General features: G+C 40.2%; 1 protein-coding gene across 1 annotated transcript in view; it reads right to left on the bottom strand.

Annotated features, from left to right (window-relative positions):
- Positions 1–5612: 5612 nt before the first annotated feature.
- ANO1 (anoctamin 1) overlaps positions 5613–23381 on the bottom strand; it is a 141633-nt gene continuing 123864 nt past the window's right edge. The window contains exons 20-27 of the mRNA XM_063117376.1: positions 21731–21788; positions 21529–21629; positions 20236–20381; positions 17824–17976; positions 16914–16966; positions 12610–12794; positions 8463–8568; positions 5613–7047 (exon numbers count right to left, since the gene is read on the bottom strand). Of these exons, the coding sequence (XP_062973446.1) occupies positions 6787–7047; positions 8463–8568; positions 12610–12794; positions 16914–16966; positions 17824–17976; positions 20236–20381; positions 21529–21629; positions 21731–21788 (1063 nt within the window). The 3' untranslated portion in view covers positions 5613–6786. The remainder of the gene's footprint in view (positions 7048–8462; positions 8569–12609; positions 12795–16913; positions 16967–17823; positions 17977–20235; positions 20382–21528; positions 21630–21730; positions 21789–23381) is intronic.

Below are 23381 nucleotides of genomic sequence, written 5' to 3'. Positions count from 1 at the left end.
AGAAAAATGATGGCAGAAGTCGCAGGACAACATGGGAGTGTTATAAATGGACTATGTCATTACTTGTTTCCACTGTAAAATTCAGTGATGGAGGCAGGGTGATTGCACAATAACAGCCTTGAGTGGAAATACCCCGGGTAGCAATAGGAAACTCAAATGAAGTACTGGGATTTCCATAATCCCAAAACAGAGTGGGGTGTAGCATTCTTCTTGAAGCTTACTCAATTTTAAAACATACAGTCAGTTTCAACTGACTTATTAGATATCCCAAGTTCAACAACACTGACTTTTTTCTTTAGATACCTATAGAGTGCTGTGAATGACATTTGTCTGGAAGGGAAAATCAATGGACATTAGTTATACAAATAAGTATTCAACAAAAAATTAAAGCAGCTTTATATGCATTTACTTTTCTTTAAAAAGATTCCATAAAAAGGAGCATTATATAATTTTCTAGATAGCAATACAGCATCATATACAAATCCCCTTTTAAAAAAAAATGCAGTACAAAAGAAACTATAAAACAAGCATAAGCATTTGTTATTATTTAATGATCTCAGAAAATAATGAACATTTCTAAGTATATAGTCTTAATATTTACAGGAATGTCAGTATTAGGCCAACATTTCAAGATAATTCTTTACAATTTCTTTATTTCCCATTATTTATTTTTTCAGAGTATGTGACCACATTGGGCCATCCATCCACTTTTAAAATTGCAAGTTGATAAGCATGAAATGGACTATACAATTTTTATTGTTGTGTAGTACATTAATCTGGTAAAAATAACGGGTGTAATAGCTAAGTATACATTTTACATGAATGTAAACTAGCTAGGGAGATCAACAATAAGATGAAAATTACAATGGGATTAACTTTGTGAAAACAAGAGGTGATTGTCTCCTATCTTCTTTTCCCTCATATTCATCCAAATCCAACAAGCATCATCTGTACATAGAAACAAGTTTCCTTATGTTGATTACACTTCTGAATACTGCCTTACCTATGTAGGTGGAGAAATGCATCCAGGTCTTGCTCTGTACATCAGGGGTGGACAGAAACTAGACCTCCAGATGTTCTAGACTTCAATTCCCACCATTCCTGACCATAAACTATGCTGGCAGGGGCTTCTGGAAGTTGAAGTCCTAAAATCTGGAGATTTACCATCTGCCTACTCCTGCTGTACATGTACCACTGAACAGATGATATCAACCACTCAGATGTAAATGAAAACAGGATTAGTACAGGTTGCTCTGCTGCAGGGTGAATCCTGCTTCTCCTGTCTTTGCTCCTCAAAGAACACGTACAGCCTCTAGATCTACTGTCATCCTATTGGCCCAGCTTCATGTTTCAAGAATGCTATTTTTGTTTTTCAAGCACTTTGCAGCATGTTTATTTGTTTGGTGCATTATTATTATTATTATTATATTATTATTATATTCTTTTTTTTCTTTTTACACTTTCAGGGAGTTGGCTTTGTGATTGACACAAGGGTCATTCAATCCGCTCTGTGCAAAACTGGCTTCCACTGAAATACAGAAGATCAGGTTTCCCCTAAGTTTTTTTTTTTCCATGGGAAAAGGTTGTACATGTGCCCAAAATGCAAGGAGTGGACATAGCAGGCACACGGCTAAAATTTGCATCTGTATGCATCCTAAAAATACTGACCATTTGCTGGGGGCTGATGGAATGGATTCTCTGGCATTCCCTCTCAATCTAACAGATGATGAACACTGTCAAAGGTGACACTGCTAATCATCAGTTTGGTGGGAAGTTCTGCACATGTTGCTACCTGTAAGGATCTATGGTCTAGGGATTTTGAAAGGTCAGTCCTGGCATAATTTGGACTGTGTAGTCTACGTTAGAGTTTAAGAGGCATCTTTATTTACATCAAACAAACTCATTGCTAATAATATGCAATGAAAAACTGCATGTAATGTCACAAATGGCATATGGAGATGCATTTCAAGTGACAGGTGGGAATGTAGACTATCACCAACATTATACAATGTCTTTGAATGGGCCACATCTACATCTGATCTGCATATTTACATCCAAATCCATGCATACAGGTTGGTAGAAGGTCCAACCTACATGTCCAGAAGCTGTTCCATATTGTAAAAAGCTCCTACAACTGCCAATGGGAATTGTTGGATCAGATCAAGTAAAAATACATTTTATTGTCTTATGTTAATTCTGATGTCAGAAATGACAGACAAGGCTTACTACAATGATAATAAAAGACCTCTAAGTATTGTGTTGTTGTTGTTAAAAGTGACATTCCTGCAATTCAATATATAATTCAATATGCAGTTATAAACAAAATAAGCCCTTTATTAAGAACAATCTTTGGTTAGATTGATATTTTAAACTTGTTTGGACAATATTTTGTTAATGTAATTCACTTCCACATAAAGTGTTTTTGGACAAATTATATTAAAAATATTGAATTCATTACATACTTTATATTAACGCTAATAAATATTTAAAAGAACTACATGGTGATTTTGCTTTTATTTTAAATTATTTTATATCTTTATTGATATATAACAGTATTGGACATTTGGTTTTGTATCAAACCATACAGTAGGTTAACTTGCAATATATTGCCAGAGAGTGGCAGTTGTGAATGAAATTAAATTTAATTTCACTCCCTTTTAAAATTAAATTTCATCTTCAACTTATACAAGGTATGAATAATTTGGTATATGATATTATGTGCTGCACTTCATAACTAGGCAGTTAACTAAACCATACTATACATTACATTTGCATTGAATGAAGTCACAGGCTTTTCCCTTGTTACAGCTGCATAGAATTTGTAGGTAAGTTGGAATTGATGCATTGATAGGAACATACATATAAGCAAAATTGGTTTTAACAAAGATTTTTAACTGGATCTCCCCCCACAGGATCCTTGGCATTTTGATTTTATTTTCACGTGTGTCCATCTACATCACTGGCCTTAATTCTCTGTAATGCCATGTTGCTTCAGCAACTAGTAACTCCTATCCTAAGCAGCAGGCCTGACATTAGAGGTACCTGGGGTTCTGGCAGGGATGTTCTAGGTCTAGAACTTGTAATCCAGATCCTTCTTCTTGGGTTACATTTCCTGGGTTCCATTTCCTGGATACGGACACTGGAAGGAATGTTGTCATGTGCCTTGCCTGCCCAGAACCTGTCACCAGTGCCAGCTGCTGCCAAATGTTTTGCAATAGCAGGGAGTGTACAGGGATGGTTGCCTAGCAAATCCTAAACTGATTTTTCCTGCTCTTTCCTCCCCCATCTCAGGAACTAGATGGGGGAGGGAATTGTTGGATGCCTAAAAACACCAAAGAAAGTTCTTAGTCCCTTGGCCTGTACGAAGCAGCAAGTGTTACGTGCTGGCTAGTGCCATCATTTACATTTTGCACAGATACCTGTGGACAAAATACACTTGCTTCTCATCATGGCTTTCAACAAGGTAATATATCTGAACTCTGAACACTCAAAAGTGCTATGAAAATGGTGGTGGGAATGATTTGTATAAATCCTGACCTGATCTGATCTCAGATGCAGTTTCCAAATATTTTAAGGAGGCATGAATTAAATTTTACACATACGTGCCCTTCAGATGTGATGGCTATCCATATCCCAGGACAAAATGTAAAGTGAAAATCAACTTTGAGAGCTATGTAGGTGTTCCTAGCCAGGCTTTTGTTCCTGGTTTGCCGGACATGGATGCTACCAGAGTGAAACTACTAGGTGCTGTTGTAATAAGTCTGAGATCTGCATATGGAAACTGGATCTTTCTTCATGGCACTCCGTTTGGTCATAAGAGAAATTGCGCCCACTTTTTTTTTTTAAAAAAAAAGAACAAGGGACGCAATATGAAGTATTTATATGCTAAAGTTAGAAGCCTCCAGGCCAAGGCAAGGGAACTGGAACACCTGGTGCTAAAAAACAATGGCCCTTTCTACACCTAAGGATTATCCCAGGAAAATGGAGGAATCGTCCCTGCCTGCTCCCAGGATTCCCTGTGTGTCATTTGGATGCACAGGGATGATCCCGGGATGATCCTGGGATAAATGACTGGTGTAGACATGTCCAATATATATCTGAAACCACTGGAATGGATAGAACTGGTGGGATACCAGTATTCCTGAATATATACTATATAGAAAAGCCAGGGAAGGGTAGATTGGGGTAGTGTTGTTTTATATGTCGAAGAGGGCATATAATCCAATGAACTAGAAAAATTAAGAGAAATACTCCACAGAATAACCTGATCCAAACTGTAATTCTGTAATTTAATACAGGGAACATCCCTCATTTACCAAAACTTTGAAGGTTATCGTTATTTTTTTTTCTGATAAAAGAAGAACCCACCCACCCTCAAGGATTCCCAAATCTTCAGGAATAACTCCATCCCAGAATCTATAATATACTTACCGGGGGCAGGGGGGGGGGCAGCTGCCCACTGCATTTTTCAGTGTGATCTCCTCCCCGCTAACCTCAGCCTATTGCCTCTTCTTACTTATTCTCTCCAGGCTTTCTGCCATTAATTTCCACTCTTTCCTCACTCCCTCTCCTTATCCTCCTGCATCCCAACTGCAACTATATTTTACACAGCTATTCTTGAAAAGCAGTCTTAATGCCAATTTAGGGCTTTTAGCTCTAGCTATTCAAAGAGGAAAAATACACATGACACCAGGATCAACCAGAAATCGATATAGCTCCCCTTTTTCATTACCATTTTTGGGGCTCCTGTTTACAAATCCTAGCTGCCGGTGATGAGCCCAGAGGAACTTCACCCTGTAGACAGCTGTAATGGTTCTTAATTCTATTGGATCATTTCAAGTTCTTATTTGCAACTTGATATAAATGCAATTAGAAAGACAGATAATAAAGGTTGCTATTTTTTTAAGAGGAGAAATGGCCAGAGTAGCCAGGGGCTTACTCTGGCCTCCCCCTTACACAGATTCTGCATGTGCCCTTAAAATGCTGAGTGATCACCCTGCTGGATCAGACCTAGAATTCACATCCTGAACCCAACAGTGGCCAGCCTACACCCAGTACATAAAAGCAATGGCCCTTCCCTGCTGACTATCCCAAGCACCTAGAATTCAGAGCTATACCACCTCTGAACATGGATGTTTCATTTAGTTATCATAGCTAACAGCCATTGAAAGATTTGTCTAACCTGTTTTAAAAATCCACTAAACTAGTGGTTGTGACCATATCTTGTGGCAGTAGATTCTATAAGGGCGCAAACCTATGTATGTTTAGACTGAAAAAAAATGAAGGACTTCCTTCTGCCTAAACATGCATAGGATTGCACCCCAAGTGCAGTACTTATTGTGTAAAATAGCACTTTCTTTTGTCTGTTCTGAACTTACTGCTGATCAATTTCACAGGCTGACCTTGAGTTCTAGTATAATGAGAAAGGGAGAGAAAAAAACTCTCTGTACTCACGTGTCAGTCATAACTGTATAAATCTGTAGAACTTTATTAATTTGTTTTTAGAAAAAAGTAAAACACCTCAAATGCTCACTGGGAAGGTGCTCCAGCCCTTTGGTCATTTTTTGCTGTGAAAGAGAGTGTGTGAGGGAGGAATAAAAATAGAAAGGATGTAAAAGTGGCAGAGAACAACAACTGGATGGTTTTATTGGGAAATTGGGCTGCTGGGTCATATCTGTTGAACTGAACAATGCTGTGAGCTATGATTGGTGCTCTGATCAGTGAAATGAAAGTGTTCTATATGTGCTCAAATCTGGCTACAATTGGCGGAGATGGCATGTGAGCATGGCCGCTTAGAGAATACGATTATTCAGTGTATTCTAAGGTTTCTAGGTTTGTGGCAGGCAGTGTGATTTGCTAGTAGCTCTGTGTGTGCTCTTTAATTCAGGGCACTTTTCAAAAAGGCCCCTCAGTGCTTGGGGAAGTTTGTGCTGTTACTAATATTCCTTCTTGTCTTCTTGACCCCCTCTGGAATGTGCACTAGACACACCCTAGATTACTAAACTAAATGGCCTTTCACAAATCCTCCATCTCTACGTGTTGAGAAGAAATTAAAGATATTCAAGTCAACCCCTCTCCGTAGCGCTGGGAGGAAGGTAGCAACTCTATCCCGACTCTTTTGTTCATTAGAATGAGTAAAGTGCAGCCGAAGTGATGAACTGAATTCTACCAAGGCAAGAGCCCCAAATGAAAAATAAAATGTTCTTGCCACTGCTTTCACTTGAGAGAAAATATAGTGTGTTCAGCAGACAGCCACGGAGATTCAGCAGGATTTCTGCTTTCAAAAAAGCCATTAGATTTAAGTCCAGAGTTTTTCAGCCACAGCTTTTCAAGGAAGCACGCTATTTAGTTTGTTTTGCATATTTTAAGGCTCCCATATAGCTTATCAGGAATGGGGAGCCCAAAATTATACCAATACTTGTAATTTGATTCTTACCTCTGTCATTTTTTCAATAAATAAGCTAAAATAAAATTCTCTGATAACAGCCTACAGAATCCTACCTGCTTTTAAAATAAAAACAGTGATAGTTATAAGCAAGCAATGTGGTAGCTATCTATATGTGTTTGTAAAAAAATCCCTGCATTACTTTTTGTGCAAAAAATAATAATCTCTAGTCAGAAATAAAATATGGTCCTCATTTTTGTAAGAACATTATTTCTTACATATATAAGCAAAATGGTTGCATATGCTTAAACATGCACCAGATTATTAAAGAATTAAGTTCTATCAGTTAAGTAATGGCTTGTTTATGAATGGAATGCCCAAGCATAAAACGACTTCCTTTTCTACACGTCGATGTGGCATGAATGGCAGGAAGACACACTCCCTCTATGGCTCATTGATGACCTGGGGCTGTGGTTGTTACAGTTTTCACCTTTCCTTTTATCCTTGTCCCTCCACGTTTCTAGTAGCTGCAGCTTTCCCTGTTCTTCTTTCATGAAGACTTCCACCATCAGAACTTTCTCCTTATGAATTTGCTGACTAATGTCCTTAGGAATGTCTGGGATAATCCAGTCCACAAAGTCACTCATAAACATGACCAAGTTCTGAAAAAATAAGAATGTTTGAAAAAATGTTACCAAAGTCAAAATTAAAGCCAGTCAAAACTAAGCACACCGAAATTCCATTGATTTTGATGGAGAGTTACGTTTGGTCACAAATTTGGCCCACAGAAATCAATGGCCCTTTAAAAGTGCTTAACTTTGCCCAGAGAATGACCTGGTTCACATGTTCCTGGTGTGTTTATCCCAGGAATTGGTGGGGCCGCACAGCAGCGTGCAAGTGAGTGCACTGCCTCCCGCGTACTTGTTGCTTCAGCTTTCAGTTTACTGTGATCAACAACTGTTACCTTTCAGGCGCCAGGTCAAGACTTTTCTCTTCTCCCAGGCATTTAACAGCATTTAACAACGCTAAGTTTGTCTTTTAATGGACCTCAGAACTGTTGTTTTTAAATGGATGTTGTTTTTATACTGTTGTTCTTATGTTTTTGATGGTTTTAAATTTTGTATACTTTTGTAATGTTTACTGTTTTTAACTTTTGTAAACTGCCCAGAGAGCTTCGGCTATGGGGCGGTATATAAATGTAATACATAAATAAATAAAAAACCACATCCAGAAACACCCCTTTCCTGGATGGTTATCATGACATGGAAACTCGGCACTATAGGTTCTTTAGAGTTTTTTGTTGGGTTGTGCACTCGCAAACAACATATGGTTTGTTAAGCATAGATTATTTGATTTCGCAAGCCAGGACATTTTGTCCTAAATTTATATTCCCAAACAAACTTGCTTTGAAAAATGCTCCACTGAAATCAATGAGAATTACTTCCAAGATTATGACTAATGTATAAGAAACAATTTTCAGAAACCACAGTTGTGTGAAATTAATGTGTGATTTACATCTCTCTGTATAATGTACATGAACACAGATTTTAAATGCCCTGATAACTCTATTTTCTATATGTTACTTTTTCATAAATGACGATTAATCAAGATGAAAATAAAAAGTGTATTTTGTAACAAGTTAAGAGCACAAACAATTTTCAACTGTGGATTCATGACGTGGGAAGCTGATGGAGGCTGATCCATTTAACTTCATATGTTATGAAATATATGCCTTTTCTTATATGCCTCTCTTTGGTAACATTTAAAGCAATATATGTCATCAGATCCTTGCCCCCGCCGTACATTATTGGTGTTGGAAGGGAAACACAGAGATGTACAGCGCTGTGTTACATTAGATGCTACCAGGAAGATGGGAGAAATACAGAGTGACAGGAGCTCCATGCCCACCTAATGAGCATCACAGAGACTTGATCTGAACTGGGTACTTCTCTTTTCAAAAGCTTCATCTGTTAAGACACTATGCACTGCTAAATATGACATTCCATTTGTGTTTATTTTCATTGCAATTACCTTCTGGTATAGAAAGCCAAACCAATGGGCTTTGGTCATACTTTACCTGAAAGACTATTACAAATGCTAATCTTGCTGCGAGCACAGCCCAGAAATCCTTGGCAATGTCGTATTTATCTTCAGACCATGGGGGCTCTCTGTAATCTTTGTACCTGAAAAACAGGACATAATTGAGAATCAGTAGCTTCCGGCTGGGAGTCGTGATTATATCAGACACTGAAGGCTGTATTGGGGTGCAGAACCTCAGGCCTGGGAGCCAAATAGGCCCCTCTGGTTTCCACAGAAGGCCATGACCCCTTCCCTGGCCCCACGCTCCTTCCACAACTACCAGTCATTCAGTGGTTTCCAGGCTTTTATGTAGGTTTTTCTTTTCCTATTCTAAAAGGTTGAAATGCCTCCCTTAAGGCATAGTTACTGGCAGGAAGGGCTTGAAGCTCAAATATGTTGGTATTTTGGGCGTTTTGCCCACCTCTTTGGCCACAGCCCTTTTTACCTTTGGCCCCTCCCACCACTGGAACAAACACCCACCCACCCACCCCGGCCCAAGAACTTCTCCAAAATGGAATTTGGCCCTCATGTTGAAAGTAGTTCAGCAGCCTGGGCTATATCAACATCAGATATATTCTATAGAGAGAGCAGGTTCTTGCAGAAAGCTTAAACGTTTGCCAAGTTATATGGGTTTGATTCAATTTAAAATGACGCTGTCCAGGAGAATATAAAAAAATAGGACAACAGCCAGACACTTGGCTGACAGTATTATCTTGCTGCTTTCTTGCACTCTTGCCATATCCACCTACTAGTGACTCCTTTTATTTCAGTTGTAAATGTTTTAGAGATCATGTGTGTGTGTGTGTGTGTGTGTGTGTGTGTGTGTGTGTGTGAGAGAGAGAGAGAGAGAGAGAGAGAGAGAGAGAGAGAGGGAGAATGTGTTGTGTGTGCATATGTCTCTTCTTGTACACTAACCCCATGAAGAGTTAGTGATGGGCTGAAACCTCAAAATATCGTCTTTAAAATCAAGTATGTATTTAATGATGTTGGCTATTTACATAGGAAAAAAGTAGAATTATTGTTAGATTCTTTCAAAGAGTATTTGGATTTGTTTCCAAATATAACGATAGGTTGGAGATTAAGACTGCTTCCAGACAGAGAGTTCCAAATGCTACCTATCAGAAGATATGGTAAAGCTATTCCATCTTTTCCTCCTGAATGGATCTTTTGTGGGGGCGGGGGGAAGACAGAGGAAGCGGTGGGGAAATATGGCTGGGTTACAAGTGGAAGACAACCTCATCTGGACACTTGGGGGCTGTCTTCATGGTGATGAGTTGGCTCCGCGTTCCCCCAAACCCTGGGGTTTCGCTTACCAGGGGTGGCATCAGGTAATCCCCACGCCAAGGAAAGAGCGTGGGGTTTACAGCAGTCATCTGGGTACTGGAGCCACCTGCCCATCCTCTTTCTGGCTTCCAGTTGCTGGTCACTATCCTCCAGGACTGCCCCCCCCCCCAGATCAGCCACAGAGCGAGGTCAGACGGCAAAAGAGCCAGGATAACTTCACTCCCATTGAAAAAGTCGTGGTAAGTCCCCGACTTTTTCACAACACAGCTTTGTGGGCTGCGAATCTGCAGCTGCGTCATGTAACTGACGCAGCACAGATTTGCAGCCACTGCAGAGCTTTGAGTGCATATAGACAGACCCCTGGTAAAATTCTATGTATGAGGGAGGGTGAGAATGCCATAAAATCCATCTCTGGAAGCCTCCTATGCGCTGTTATTCTGTTAGTTATTATCTCTGGAAGCCTCCTATGCACTGTTATCCTGTTGGCACAGTAATTGGAAATTATCTCCTCCTATCTATTGTACCTTAGTGTGAGAAGAAGAAAAAGTTGCTGGGATGGTAGAGGGAACAAATGAGGAGGATTTGTTGAGTCTTGCAAGCCTCAATCCAGTAATCAGGTCAGGAGGAAACGGGCAGCCAGAGGAAGGAGGTGTGTTCTGCTGCCTCGTTCCTTTCCCTCTGTTGCCTCGTTCCTCCCCCCCGCTCCCAGTTTGTCTGTTATCTGAATCTGCGGAGCTCCGTATATAAAATATATAGCTTCGCTCCTCTCTCCTCCGTAGCCTTGTATATGTGATAACGCGCATGTGCGCATTTATAACTGACTATAAAAATACATAAATTCAGGAGATAAATCGCTGTTGCTGCTGCAGTGTGACACTCTTTACCTACATTCGAATCAATGAAAATTTGGGTTTAAATTTAATGAGGAGCAATCCTGTTGTCGTATAGATGGGGGCCAGGTGTATAAAGGCCAATAACATGCAAGCAGCCTGAGTAGGACTAGTATGTCCTTTGAGAATGTTGCCATGGAAGTCTTGCTGAGGCAATCTTTTTTTCTTATTCAGTAGCACAGCTACCTCATGAACTTAAGGCTGTGACTGGCTGCATACATCGGGGTTACACATGGATTCTGCCCTGCTTTCTGAGAGGTGGGGGGGAACATAGACCATTTTTTGGGGTGTGTGTGTGGGTGTAACAAGTCCCTACAGATGGTTTTTAGTAGCTGCAGTCATCTTACTCTAGTTGCGCTTCCTTGCTCCATTTGGTTGGGCTAAAAGATAAATATGTAACAAAACAAACAAACCCTCCCCCATTTTGCAATTGGAAGAGCTGGGTCTGACTGGAATTCTTATCTGGGAAAAGACGTGGTTGGGACAAAGGGGTGTAGCAGCCATTTTTAAAAAAAACATTGGCTGGGAGGGAGGGAAAGTCTGAAAAGGCACATGCTGTAAGTATAATATATTGGGAAAGTGTTACCATCCCTCCTATGCACTGAACCATGGGGTGCAGTGGAAGACATCCTGATGCAGCTTGTCTTACGAGGTTGTTGAGGCCAGAGACAGAAGTGAGGATGAGGCAGCAGAGGGACTTTTGTGCAAGGAGGGAAGGGTGTCAGCTTTGGGCTGTGTGGCTTGCTTTTAATCCAAGAGGTAAAACTAGGAATGCTTACGGAAGAAGATTTTATTTGGGTTTGGAACCCAGGAAATATCAAAGATTTACATGGTGGTTTACAAGTGTAGATTGGTACTGGACATGGAGGAAGGTTATGCAATCAGTTCATGAATCTGTTCTAGCATATGTAGAGCTGACTGTTATATTTACAACTGGACATGTTCCTGGGGTAACAGATGGGATAGCAAGGTTCAGTTTAAAGTTTAGATTTTCAGGTCCAGTCTTTGGACCAGAGGCAAAAAGAGACCCAACTGTAGTAGCTAAAGACATATGGAGCCCAGGAGTGTAGAAGTTGACTGGACCTCTACATTCGTGACTATGGCCACCTAACCAACAGGCCTTTCCTGACATCGCTTAATCACTTGGATTGATGCTGGCTTAGCCATGGAGCATGGAGAATTGTATTGAGTATTTGAAAGGCTCCCGGGGGGTGGGGTGGGGATCACAGTAAGGGACACAGGGCAGCAGCATCAGTTTTCTATGCAGTGGCTTTGGGTAAGTGGATCCTTCTGCAGATCTCTGTGTTAAGTGGGTGTAAGACAAATGGTCTAGGGGAATCCTGTGGGTAATAATGTTTATGGCTTTTGTTCCCTATCATGTTGGATTTGTTAGCGTGGATGTTACAAGCTCTGCACTTCATGGTGAAGTGAAAAGGCTTCTTTATTATTCTCTCTGGGGTATGATGGGAGTACTTTGATTGGCATTAAGATCCTTTTGGGACATCTCAGGTGGAGTCCTCAAGGGACGATATTTTGTGGGTGCTAGAGAAACTTAAAAGCTCAACACTTTCAACTTTTGAGAAAGGTGTCAAGGAAAAAAAAAGCCCTGTCTAAAAACAGACGTTCCCACTGGCTGAGGTTTTATGCCCTTGGTGTGACTCATGCTGTGATGGTTGAGACAAGACAGTGTGTGCACAGGAGATGAGGTACGAGAAGGAAGATTCACTTACAGATGGAAGATGGCAGCAGCAAGGCTATATTCAAATACATACAGAGCCTAGGACCAGTACGTGGAAACTTACATGTGCAACCTTGTGAGATGCATATATGTGTCAACATCCCAGGGAAAAACCTAAGTTTTCCTAAGGAAAAACTATTTCAAAGAATTTTTGTGAACCGCCCAGAGAGCTTTGGCTATTGGGCGGTATAAAAATGTAATAAATAAATAAATAAATAAATAACTTTATGTACCTGCATATTTGGACTGGGTAGCCAAGCTCCATAGCTTCATTTGGAGCTGTTCCTTCTTGAAAATCGCTGACATTAAAATAGGATAGCGTATGGTTCACGAAGCCATGCATGGTGCCATTCGCACTGTACATATACAGGTACACGAGGCGTGGAATGAAGTCAGATGTGAATGAGATCACAAATGCCTAAGCCATAAGAGTAAAGAATGAGCGCAATATTCAGGCAACGCTTGATTGATTATATAACCAGAATCAAATGTCTCCTCCCCCAGTAGGGCTGATCAGTAGACAGACTGCTGTGAATCCGGCTGGTTCAGGCCATATCACTAGACCTGCAGCTAATGGTTTTCTTCACATCATGGGAGTTTGATACTCAAAATCTAGAACTAAAGTAAATTAAGAACAAGCAGCTGAGGTTGACTGGGGAGATAACATCACATGGACAAATACAACAGGCCCTTCAGAAAACCCTGACATTACTTTTCTAAACACAATATGCTTTCAGTAGAAGTGCAATGCTTGATATGTTGTTCTCTCTCTGGTTTTGGGTCCGCTCACATGTTGTTACTGCCTGTGCTTGTCATGTGCACAGTAAATCATTTTGAACTACCTTGCATTTATTGGTTTATTGTCTATTCAGGTGCTCCAATTAGATAACTTCATCAAGGGCACCTACATTTGCCACGCTTTTGCCTCATATATACTGCAGCCTTGATCATAACATAAAGGGGACAAGAAACTTCAGATAGTGAAAGATAAGGGGGGGAAATCATTTTAGGCACAAATGTTCAAAAATTTGCCAATATTTTTTGTCTTTTATAAGTAAAACAAATCTTATATAATAATACTTTATTTATTATTGATTTATTGGATTTTTATACCGCCCAATAGTGTGAGCAGGGCAAGAACCACCAGAAAGTTGAGAGAGTGGGAGAGAGAATACTCTGTATTTGGGGAACCTATGAACACTCACCTGAAGGCTCAAATGATCAATTTCCATTGTAATCCCATAGGAGAATATTACTTGTTTTCTCCTGCTTTGGAGAGCCATCAGTGCCTTTATGACATCAGCAGCCAACATACCAATCCCAACCACCATCTCAGCCCTATTTGCATGCCTAACAACTAACACACGTCACATTAAGGAAAGGGACAAGAATGCCATGCTTAACAGGCCTGGAAGCAAAAAAGTCAAGTATGAATGTGGGTATACAGAGGTGAGCAACAACCAGCACAGCTAATGTCTAGAAACACAACTGAGAGACAGTGTAGGAGCTGCAGAAGCAGGGGGGACATTCTCCATTGCTTAACAAAGACTCACCTATCTCTATTCCACATTTCCATATACCTTCCCACCATTTAGTAAGCATCTTGCTAACAAGGCCACAGAGATGGGCTACACCTGAAGGGAAAAGGGGAAGGGCCTCAGATAAGGATGCAAATGAGGCACCAGGCAGAGATGAGGTTCCCTTTAGAACCAGAGGGAGGGAAGAAGCAGGAACCTAGCAGGAAAAGGGCAGGGCAAAGCCAGGTGGGAAGAGGACTTGAGGCTGGCATTTGCTTTAGTTTCAGTCCACCTCTTTGGCTACTGTTCCAAACATATTCCCATTATTTGTTGGAAATCTCACTACTAAGTCATGAAATTATTAAATGGTTATGTCTTTGATTTAATAACAACAACAACAACAACAACAATAATAATTTTCCTGTGATTACTAAAAAAGCTAGCAAAATCACTGCAGTGCTTTCTTCTACTTCAACAACAAAAAGACCCAGCTGGATTGTGTGAATCCTGACAAGAGTCTTTGGATGTACTTATAAGCGCTGCAAAATCAGTGAAGAACAAACAACTCCTTCAGTAAACAGCCATTGCATTACATGAAAACATCCATTTTAACAGGGCTATTAAAAGCATCAAGTTAAAAGGACCTAACCCACTGGGCCATATGATATTTTATAAATAATATATGCCTAAGGATTTTTACCAGTTTTGTTGTATAATAAGCAAGCCACATAATTTAGAAAAAAATAACCTAGGTCAGTCGTGTTTTCATCAATCCCCCCCCCCTTTAATGCTATTGTGTTTAAGAAGTGAGCATTAGGCATGGGATGAATATACTACTGTGAGTCATGCCATTGTATTTAGCAAAGCTGAGAAGTGCTTCTGTTCCTCTCTAAGCTTGTTGCTGTCAGGTGGTTGTTGTTGATGGAGAACAACGGTCACTACTGTGCAATTTATTGTTGCGAGTTTCTAGAATCAGACTCACATTCACCTGAAAGGGTAAGGGATGAAATACATTTTGCCTGATTTGGTATATGACCAAGGTGTTTGTGGGGAAGTTAGTGGCTCTGCGGAAATTGGTGTTGATTTGGGTCTAACTGGGGTCTTCCAACGCAGTGCCCACGGGCACCATGGCACCCTTGGACATTCCCTCTGGTACTTAGTTTTATGTGTTTGTTTGCGTTTTTCTTGTGGACTTCTAAAAACCCTTCTAAAAAGAAAAGCAAAACAGGCTTTCAGTTGCCCCACTGCACAGCCCACCAGCTAAAACTTCCTTTGAAGGGGAAAAAAGGGATGTCACTGCTGACTAGTAGCTGGGGGGTGGATATGGAGCAATCTGGGGGTAGCTCTGTGATGAGGGCAATGGAGAGAGGCCTGCGGGCTTCGGGAAGTGACCTGATGGGGAAGGAGGAGCAGTGGGAAGTGGCCTGGGGATGTTTTGTCTGGTGTTCATGTGTGTTTGCCTGGGTGTTTTGTGTGTGTGTGTGTGTGTTTGCACAAAAGAGAGAGACCCCCCTTTTTTGGAGCATGTGTGCATGTTTTTCCTCTGTGTCTGTTTGTTTGTGTATATTTTTATTGATTTATTATTGCATTTATATCCTGCCTTTTTTCATCCAAGGAACCCAAGGCAGCATACATAATCCTCCATCTCTTCATTTTATGCTCACAACAACAACCCTGTGAGGTGAGATGGGCTGAGAGTGTGTGACTGGTCCAAAGTCACCCAATGGGTTTCCATGGCTGAGTGGGGACTAGAACCCAGATTTCCCGACTCCCAGTCCAACACTTTAGCCACTACACCGTACTGGCTCTCTTCTATATGGCTAAGTATCATTAGTACAACTTCTTTGAAATGGGTATTTTGTTTGTTTTGTGTGTGTGTGTGTGGGGGGGCAAATACGTGGTTTGGTATTTTGAGATCAAACCCATCCTCTGCCTTGAATTTAGCTTCTTGGGCAAGGCACTTGTCTTTTGTAACTACTGAACTCACCACAACAGCCATTTTGTAATTAGGCATTCCCTCCATGGCAGCTATTTTGAGACAATGACCAGCATCATTTCTCAGATTTTCAAATGTGCCTACAGGCCCCCTGGTGTACCACCACTCGCATGTGTACGCGCGTCTGTGTTTCTGTAATGCCTGCTTACTACATACATTTGCAAATACAACTAACAGTACAACAAGACAACCACGTTGCCTTATTTCAAAGGAACCTGAGCTTGTAAAGTCTGCTCTGAAATTCTTGTGCCTGGGAAGGGTGTGTGCGAGATATTATGTAGAACAAGGCATGTTTAATTTGTTCCATGAAAGTAAAAGCAGAGTAGTGTGACTCAGAGGAACAAAAATGCTATTGTCACTATTGAACAGACTGTTGCAATAAATATGGAAGAACAGGGAAAACATCCTAAGCGAGGGAAAAAGAAAAGGGAAAAAAAGATAAATGGCTCATATTTGCTCTTAATTCTATTGAATGGGAGGCATCCAGTTGGCACGGCAGTCAAGAAGCACAAAAACTGGGTTGGGAGGTGTCCAGGGGCATCTTGAGTTTCTCGTAGCAACTTCCTACCTGCCCTGAAGAACTTGCTTCATGTGGAAAAACATATATGTTCCCTTACTTTCTGTGTGAATGGGAAGATGTCAGGAAAACCGTTCACTTTACTGACAAATAATCCTTTGCTTATGAAGGTCTAAAAAGAAGTCCTTTGCAACAGATGACAACTTATATTTGGGATTTTAAAAATCTAAAATAAAAGTTTGTTTTCATTAGCAGTTTGTCATTCCCTCGTTCCAACTTGCTCAGAGCGGGGTTTTAACTTTATGAGATAGGTTGGGCCTGGGAGTTAGTGAGCTGCTCCATGAGCTTCATAGCTCAAGTAAGAATCTGATGCTTGCGTCTGTACCCAACGCTCAAGGCTCCGCATCCCACGAGCTCTTTTAATGTAACACTTCAAATTAACTGAAAAGAAAATGTGAACCATTGTGATTAATCACCATTTGCAAAATAAAAATAAAAATTACTTACATTTATTATCACAGCAAGTTTTCCTACACCTCTGAGGATATTATACCATATTCCTGGGAAAAGACAAGTAGGATGTTAAAGATGTTGATAGATAGAATAAGCACTGATAGAATAAGCACTGATGACTAGAATAAGCACTTGATAGAATAAGCACTGATGACTATAAATAATTCCACAGCTACATTATCATCTGTTTTATCCTTTGTGTAGCAAAGGTTCAAAATACTTTTTCTTATCTTTAAAGCCTAAACGGTTTGGGACTGGGCACCTTAAGAATGGCCTTCTACCATGATCCTGTACACTCCATGCTATATGTGAGATCCTACATCAATCCCCTGCTGACTGTGGTTTGGTAGGCACAAGTGGGGTCTTTTTGGTCATGGCACTGATGCTATGACGGAAGCTCCTCCTTAAAGAAGCCTATATGGCCTCTTATAGCATCTGGTGCACACCTGGCTCTTTAAGGGAAAGCTGAACCAATATTATGTCCTGCTTTCTGATTCTGTTATTATAATATATTATCATGCTGATTGAAACTGTGTGGTTATTTGAATCTCTTTGATGTTAGCTGCTTTGAGTTTCTTTAGCGCAAGAAAACGGAATAGAAATAATAACATCCCTCTTCTCCTGTGACGTAAGTACGCGACATAAGTATGGAATAGCAGATTGCATCCAACAGTGCTTTTGCTTTAGCAAAGTACTTCTGCAAATCCTGGCACCCAATTCTCTCGTTACCCTTTGCATCAAGAACAGGTTTGGTGGTAGCGGCAGTGAGTTAACTAAGTAGGGGGCATTGGTGAAAATCAGATGCCCCAACTTGTGCAAGCAAAAGTGCTTTCCGCCAAGGCAACGCCTCCATTGGATATAATCCAATATTAACTAATGTCTGTGCCATTAGTGGACTACTTACCTATATCTTTTGCTCTAACTGCAACCGGCCTCCTTAGTTCAGTAACAAACTTCTTTGCATCTAGACGTATTTCAATGATGTTGTTCAGCAGTGCGAACAAAGGAGCCAGTGGAAAGGATGCCACAAACAGGGTTACAAACCCAAACTGGATAACTGAAAATTTAAAAAGAAATTAGTGTAATTTGCATATTATACTGTTCTAGATGGGATGTTTTGGAAACTAGCATCAACAAACAGCCAAAAACAGCTACCGAAACCGTAACTCATACAAATAGCATGTACATTTCTGTAACTAGGTGTTTAACCCATTATGTTATCTAGGCCTACACTTACACGAGGTGTTCTATATGATAACATTTCATGAAATAGGAACTTTGGGGGAGCATAACATGCTTTGTTTCAGTGCAAAAATATTAGAGTCATATATTCCATAAGGAAAGGACTTCAGAGCTAACTGCTTGGCAAAGTTTTAAGAAATAAAAATCTGAACTTGAAAATTGCAAAAGCCTCAAGCTGATCAGAAGAGAAAGGAATGATATCTAGTTAGTTACTGAATGAAAATGACCTCTCAAACCAGGGATTTATTTATTTAATACATTTCTTAGCTGCATTTCAAGGCTACAGTCTTCCCAATTTACCTTTCTATCTTTGAAGATATCCATTTATGTTTGCCTCCCTCTCTCAAGGTCAAATGCCACATTGACACCTTGCAAAAACCTTTTGCATAATATGCAGATTAAATGCCACCTTCATTCCCCCAATGATGGAAATGGCTTGCTTTCTGAAAGCATCTAACTGGCTGCCATTGGACACAAAATGCTGGACTAGCTGGACTTTTGCTCTGAGGCAGCGTCTGTAATTCTTCTGTTCTACAGGAATCACTGCATATGCAAAATTTCCACTGCAGTAGCAGCTACCACCAGAAGGTAAGGTGTGGTGTGGATGTGGGGATTTCCCATATGATAGTACTGATCCAGACAGCAACAACTTTACAAACATTACGGCAACTGCAGTGAGACCCAGGCGTACAGAAGCATTATTTGGGGGCGAAGGACAACTCTGCTGTTGTGGCAGTTCAATACTCCATATATACTTATCTGCTATAACCAGAAATGTGCAGCATATAGATCAGCTCTGCAGGGCAACTGTTTTGATTTGGCAAGTTCATATGGGGAACATCAAAAATTGCTATTCATTCCACAATTTAACCACTTGGCCAGTGTAAACTTATATACATAGAGAAAAAATGTATAGTCCAACACAATCCATATTTAATTGTTCACATCAGACCGTTTCACCTGGACACATTTTTCTAACATAAGCTGCAGGTTTCAATTGATTAAAGAATTTTTAGCTGATTAACCATTTCCTTTTTAACCAATTAGTTAAGTATTTTTACGTGATTTTGCATATTATCAGAAGCTCAATAAAGGTGTCCCTTTGAGATGCTAAAAGCTCTTGATATCTGGACTAACCACAGGGCTAAGGGGGCTATAGTCCTGGCCCAATGTCTCAGGTGGCCCACTAGCTAGGCCAGATCTTCAGCTTTCAAAAAAAGAAAAGAAAAAAAGAGCAGGTCTCCAGCCCTTGTAAAACCTAAGATATCAGGCAAAACATTCAGGCACATTCCAGATGGACCATCATTTTGTCCAATGGTTTTATGAGAAATGAGCCTGCTACCATTTTTAAGTGTGAAGTTGCAGCTATGATCAACATTTGGCCATTTCTGGTCCTTCTCATGCAGCAAAATAGCCTGGGCCAGCCGGGGATTTTAATGTGTGTCCTCTGCCTGGCTGTTGTGTCTGAATGAGGCACTGAGTCAGCATATGTCTCTTCCGTGTGTGTGTGTGTGTGTGTGTGTGTGTGTGTGTGTGTGAGAGAGAGAGAGAGATTGATTGATTCAATGTCTGTTTATGTTTTCTGTGTCTGTAAAAGGGGAAGTTTGTTTCTATTTCAGTACTCTACCATGGAAGAGATATTAATCTTTTGCTTCCAGGAAAGCTTGGAAGATTATCTACACTAAACTATGTAGTGAAAAATGTCTTTTCATTATTATTCTACTGTTGACTGTGTGTCTGTGTATGCACAAATGTCATGTGTGAATTCACTATTGGGAGCAGCATAGGGGGCCTACTACAGATGGCTAGCCTCGGGGCCCATCATGGCCTTGATCCAGTGCAATAATAAAAAAAGGAATGACCATTCTCTCTTAGAAGGCTGTGTTTTTTCATCATTCCCTCTTTTTGTAATGTATCATATTCAAAATAGCTATCAATAAATAAGCCTGGCCTCAGCAATCAGCCGATTGACTAAAATTGCCTTCAACCAATTAAAACTGGCCTTAATTTATTAATCAGTGATTAGGAAATTAAAGTTTGGAGCCCTAGTTTAGACTCTTGAAGTCTCACTTACTCATTTCCATGTATTCTGGAGTAAGGCCAGCAAAAGGCTCTAGATTATAATCTACTTCATAGCGTTGTTTTTTCTTGAAATGTTCCTCATGGTCTACAGGACTCCGTCGTTTCAATTTCAAGTATCGTATTAATTTTTTCATTTTTCTAACAGGAACAACAAAAAAAGTAACTCATTTAGACATCTTGCAGGTTTCATAACAGCATTTGTAGGCTTGAAAATACCTACTTTTATCATACTTCAGGAAGATTTGTACGAGATGATACATGTAAAGATAAAAACGGCTTGTGAGTATAAGCAAGTGCTTACTGATGATAAAATCTAGTACACTGGACTTGTGGACAGGATGCAAAGTACGCCTCAGATGTGCACAGACCTTTTCATCTGTGCACACCAACGCTTCGGTGTTTAATCTCCCAACCCACAGCTGCAACAAGAGCTTCTCCTAAAGTTCCTCTGAGCTCCTGGAGTGGCTTGTTTGGGAGGCAAAGTAGAAGAGTAGGACTCAGAAGCCCTACTGGGAGAACAATACCTCCTTGGATCCCAATCTATATATTGGCAAGGTTCCTAAAGAAACTTAAATGCAGTGGAGGGGAAAGAAAGAAAGAGGGAGAGAGGAGTCAGAATGGGAGAAAGAGAAAAGAGGAGGAAGGAAAGAAATCTGTCAGGGAGAGAAAGAAAGGAATAAAGAAAGAGGTGGGTGGGTATGTATGAGAGAGAGAGAGAGAAGTAGAGGGAAAAGAGGCCAGTATCCAAGTGGGCCACGGCACAAACAGGGGCCACCACTGATTCTGTTCCGCAAGCAGCACCCACCACTTGTGCAATGGGGATTTAGTACTTCCCCTAGAAAATGGAAACGAGTGAAAATGTTCATTTCTGGAACTAGGCAGGTTGGCAGAACTTGTGACCTTCCCAGTTTGCAAGCAGTTTGTAGAATGATCCACTTGGATACTGCCCAGAGACAGAGAGAAAGAGAAGCCAGAATGAGTAGCACACACATAGGGTGCACAATCATGCACACAAACACAGTTCAGGCAATGGGAGACGACGACCCAGATCATTTTTGTCATGCCCCCCCCTTCCTACACCATCCTTTTGTGGTGGTACCCAGCACAAAATGCCAAACATGCTCAAAAAGGTTGGGGTATTTGCAGCACAGCTTTATTCTGATCTTTTCTTGCATTCTGTCTTTATATCAAACAAGAAAAAAGACAGTATTTTCTCTACCAAGAGTTGATATGCAAGCATTTTTGCAGAAGATGGTTAATATATTTGAATTCCTTTGCTACTTACGGGATGCCAATTTCAAAAAGATTGTTCTGGATCAGTTGTTTGCCCAACATAATAATGCTAAGCTGAATGCACAATTCCATTAAGCAACCACCAGGAGCACACTAAAGTACAAAAAGACAAATTAGGGGCTTCCATATAACTTGAACTTTCATAGTTGTTTTCTAGATTGGAAATAAGCATGCACAAAATAAATTGCAGTTACCTCTTCCATTCGAAAAGAATGAAAAATGTAGACATAATCTCCCGGGCGTCCAACAAATCTAGGACAATTTTGAAACATTGGTTAGAGTTGTGTCCTGCCTATTCTATAGTTTCATACCCTTGCTGGAACTTTCCCCATGCATTCAAAATCTACATGGATACACATTTTACAATCAACGAATAATTTGCTATCATACAAGAAAGCATAGAAAAGCAGATCTAGCCAATGGGGTTGGGATATTTTCTCCTTTTTCAAAACAAAAGCCATTACCGATCACCGTTATAAAGAAGTAACTTATCTGAGCTAACTTTATTAATGTTAAATATTACAGATACAAATAATATTGTGGGCATGCTCAGAGGATTCAATAAACATAGGCCTTGCCAATTTCCGATTCTGATTGCAGCTCTATGTATTAGTGGTCACCTTTTAAAGTTTTCTGAGTTTCAAGAGACCTGGGGGCAGCCTAAACGCAGCCAAAGCCCTACGGTGGCTGCAAATCTGTTATATGATGCAGCCGCAGCTTCACAGCCACCACCTGTGAAGCTGCGAAGAACAAAAAGTTGGGGACTTAACCCAAAGAACGAGATCAGTACGTCTCTTCTCCCATCTGACCTTGCTCAACATTTTTCCAGGAAAAAGTTCCTATGCAAATTAAACTAGTTTGCATCAGAAATGTTTCAGTTTACATCAGTACATATTCTGATGCAAACTGAAAAGTTTCCAATGCTAATTTTCTGATGTTCTATAGAATGATCTAACATAGCATGTTTATTTTACTTGTATTTAGTAAATAAGCCTAAAAAAGAACCCCATTTTTGTCGCAATACACCACAATTATTTCCCCTGAAATATTTGAGAAATATAAAAGCACACTTAATGGGATTTAAATGTTATATTATTATTATTATTATTATTATTATTATTATTATTAATTTATATAGCACCATCAATGTACATGATGCTGTACAGAGTAAAACAGTAAATAGCAAGACCCTGCCGCATAGGCTTACATTCTAATAAAATCATAATAAAACAATAAGGAGGGGAAGAGAATGCAAACAGGCACTGGGTAGGGTAAAAACATGTATTCATGCTAATTCCCCTATAGGTGATATTTTACAAAAGCATAATTGTACATTTATATAAGCTATGAAATGATGTTTTATTTAAGTATCTAGGAACCCATTTCATGGGATATTTCTTCTGTTTCTAATGCACCTCCCAGACGATTGTGGCACATGACGTAAGTTCCTCTCTGTAGCAAGCACGGTTCTTCATGCAAAGCCACTTCTTCACAAACTCCTTTTGTGATTCAATTCCCTGTTGCAGCATTTTCTGCTTGGGAGCCTGTGTGATTTCAAGTGCCTTGGGTGAGGGCTGGGCGAGCAGTGCTGACTGATGCAATGGAAACTTGTGTAATGAAAGAGTGGACCAGCGTATATGAGATTAAAAGCTGATCACCCCCAAGTACCCCTTACACCCACTGAGAAAGGGTGAACACGACGAGAAGAGTGAGCTAAACATGTCTACTTGGAAGTAACTCATTGCCTTCAATTGCGTTTTCCTGAGCCCAAGTGGAAAGAGGGGCCAGGAGAATTCCTTTTCCTGCTTTTTTAAAAAAATCTCTAGACCAGTGTAGGTGTGAATA

The sequence above is a fragment of the Elgaria multicarinata genome, chromosome 2, assembly GCF_023053635.1.
Source record: "Elgaria multicarinata webbii isolate HBS135686 ecotype San Diego chromosome 2, rElgMul1.1.pri, whole genome shotgun sequence".
In the NCBI taxonomy this organism is placed as follows: domain Eukaryota; kingdom Metazoa; phylum Chordata; class Lepidosauria; order Squamata; family Anguidae; genus Elgaria; species Elgaria multicarinata.
This window is presented reverse-complemented; position numbering and strand designations above follow the sequence as displayed.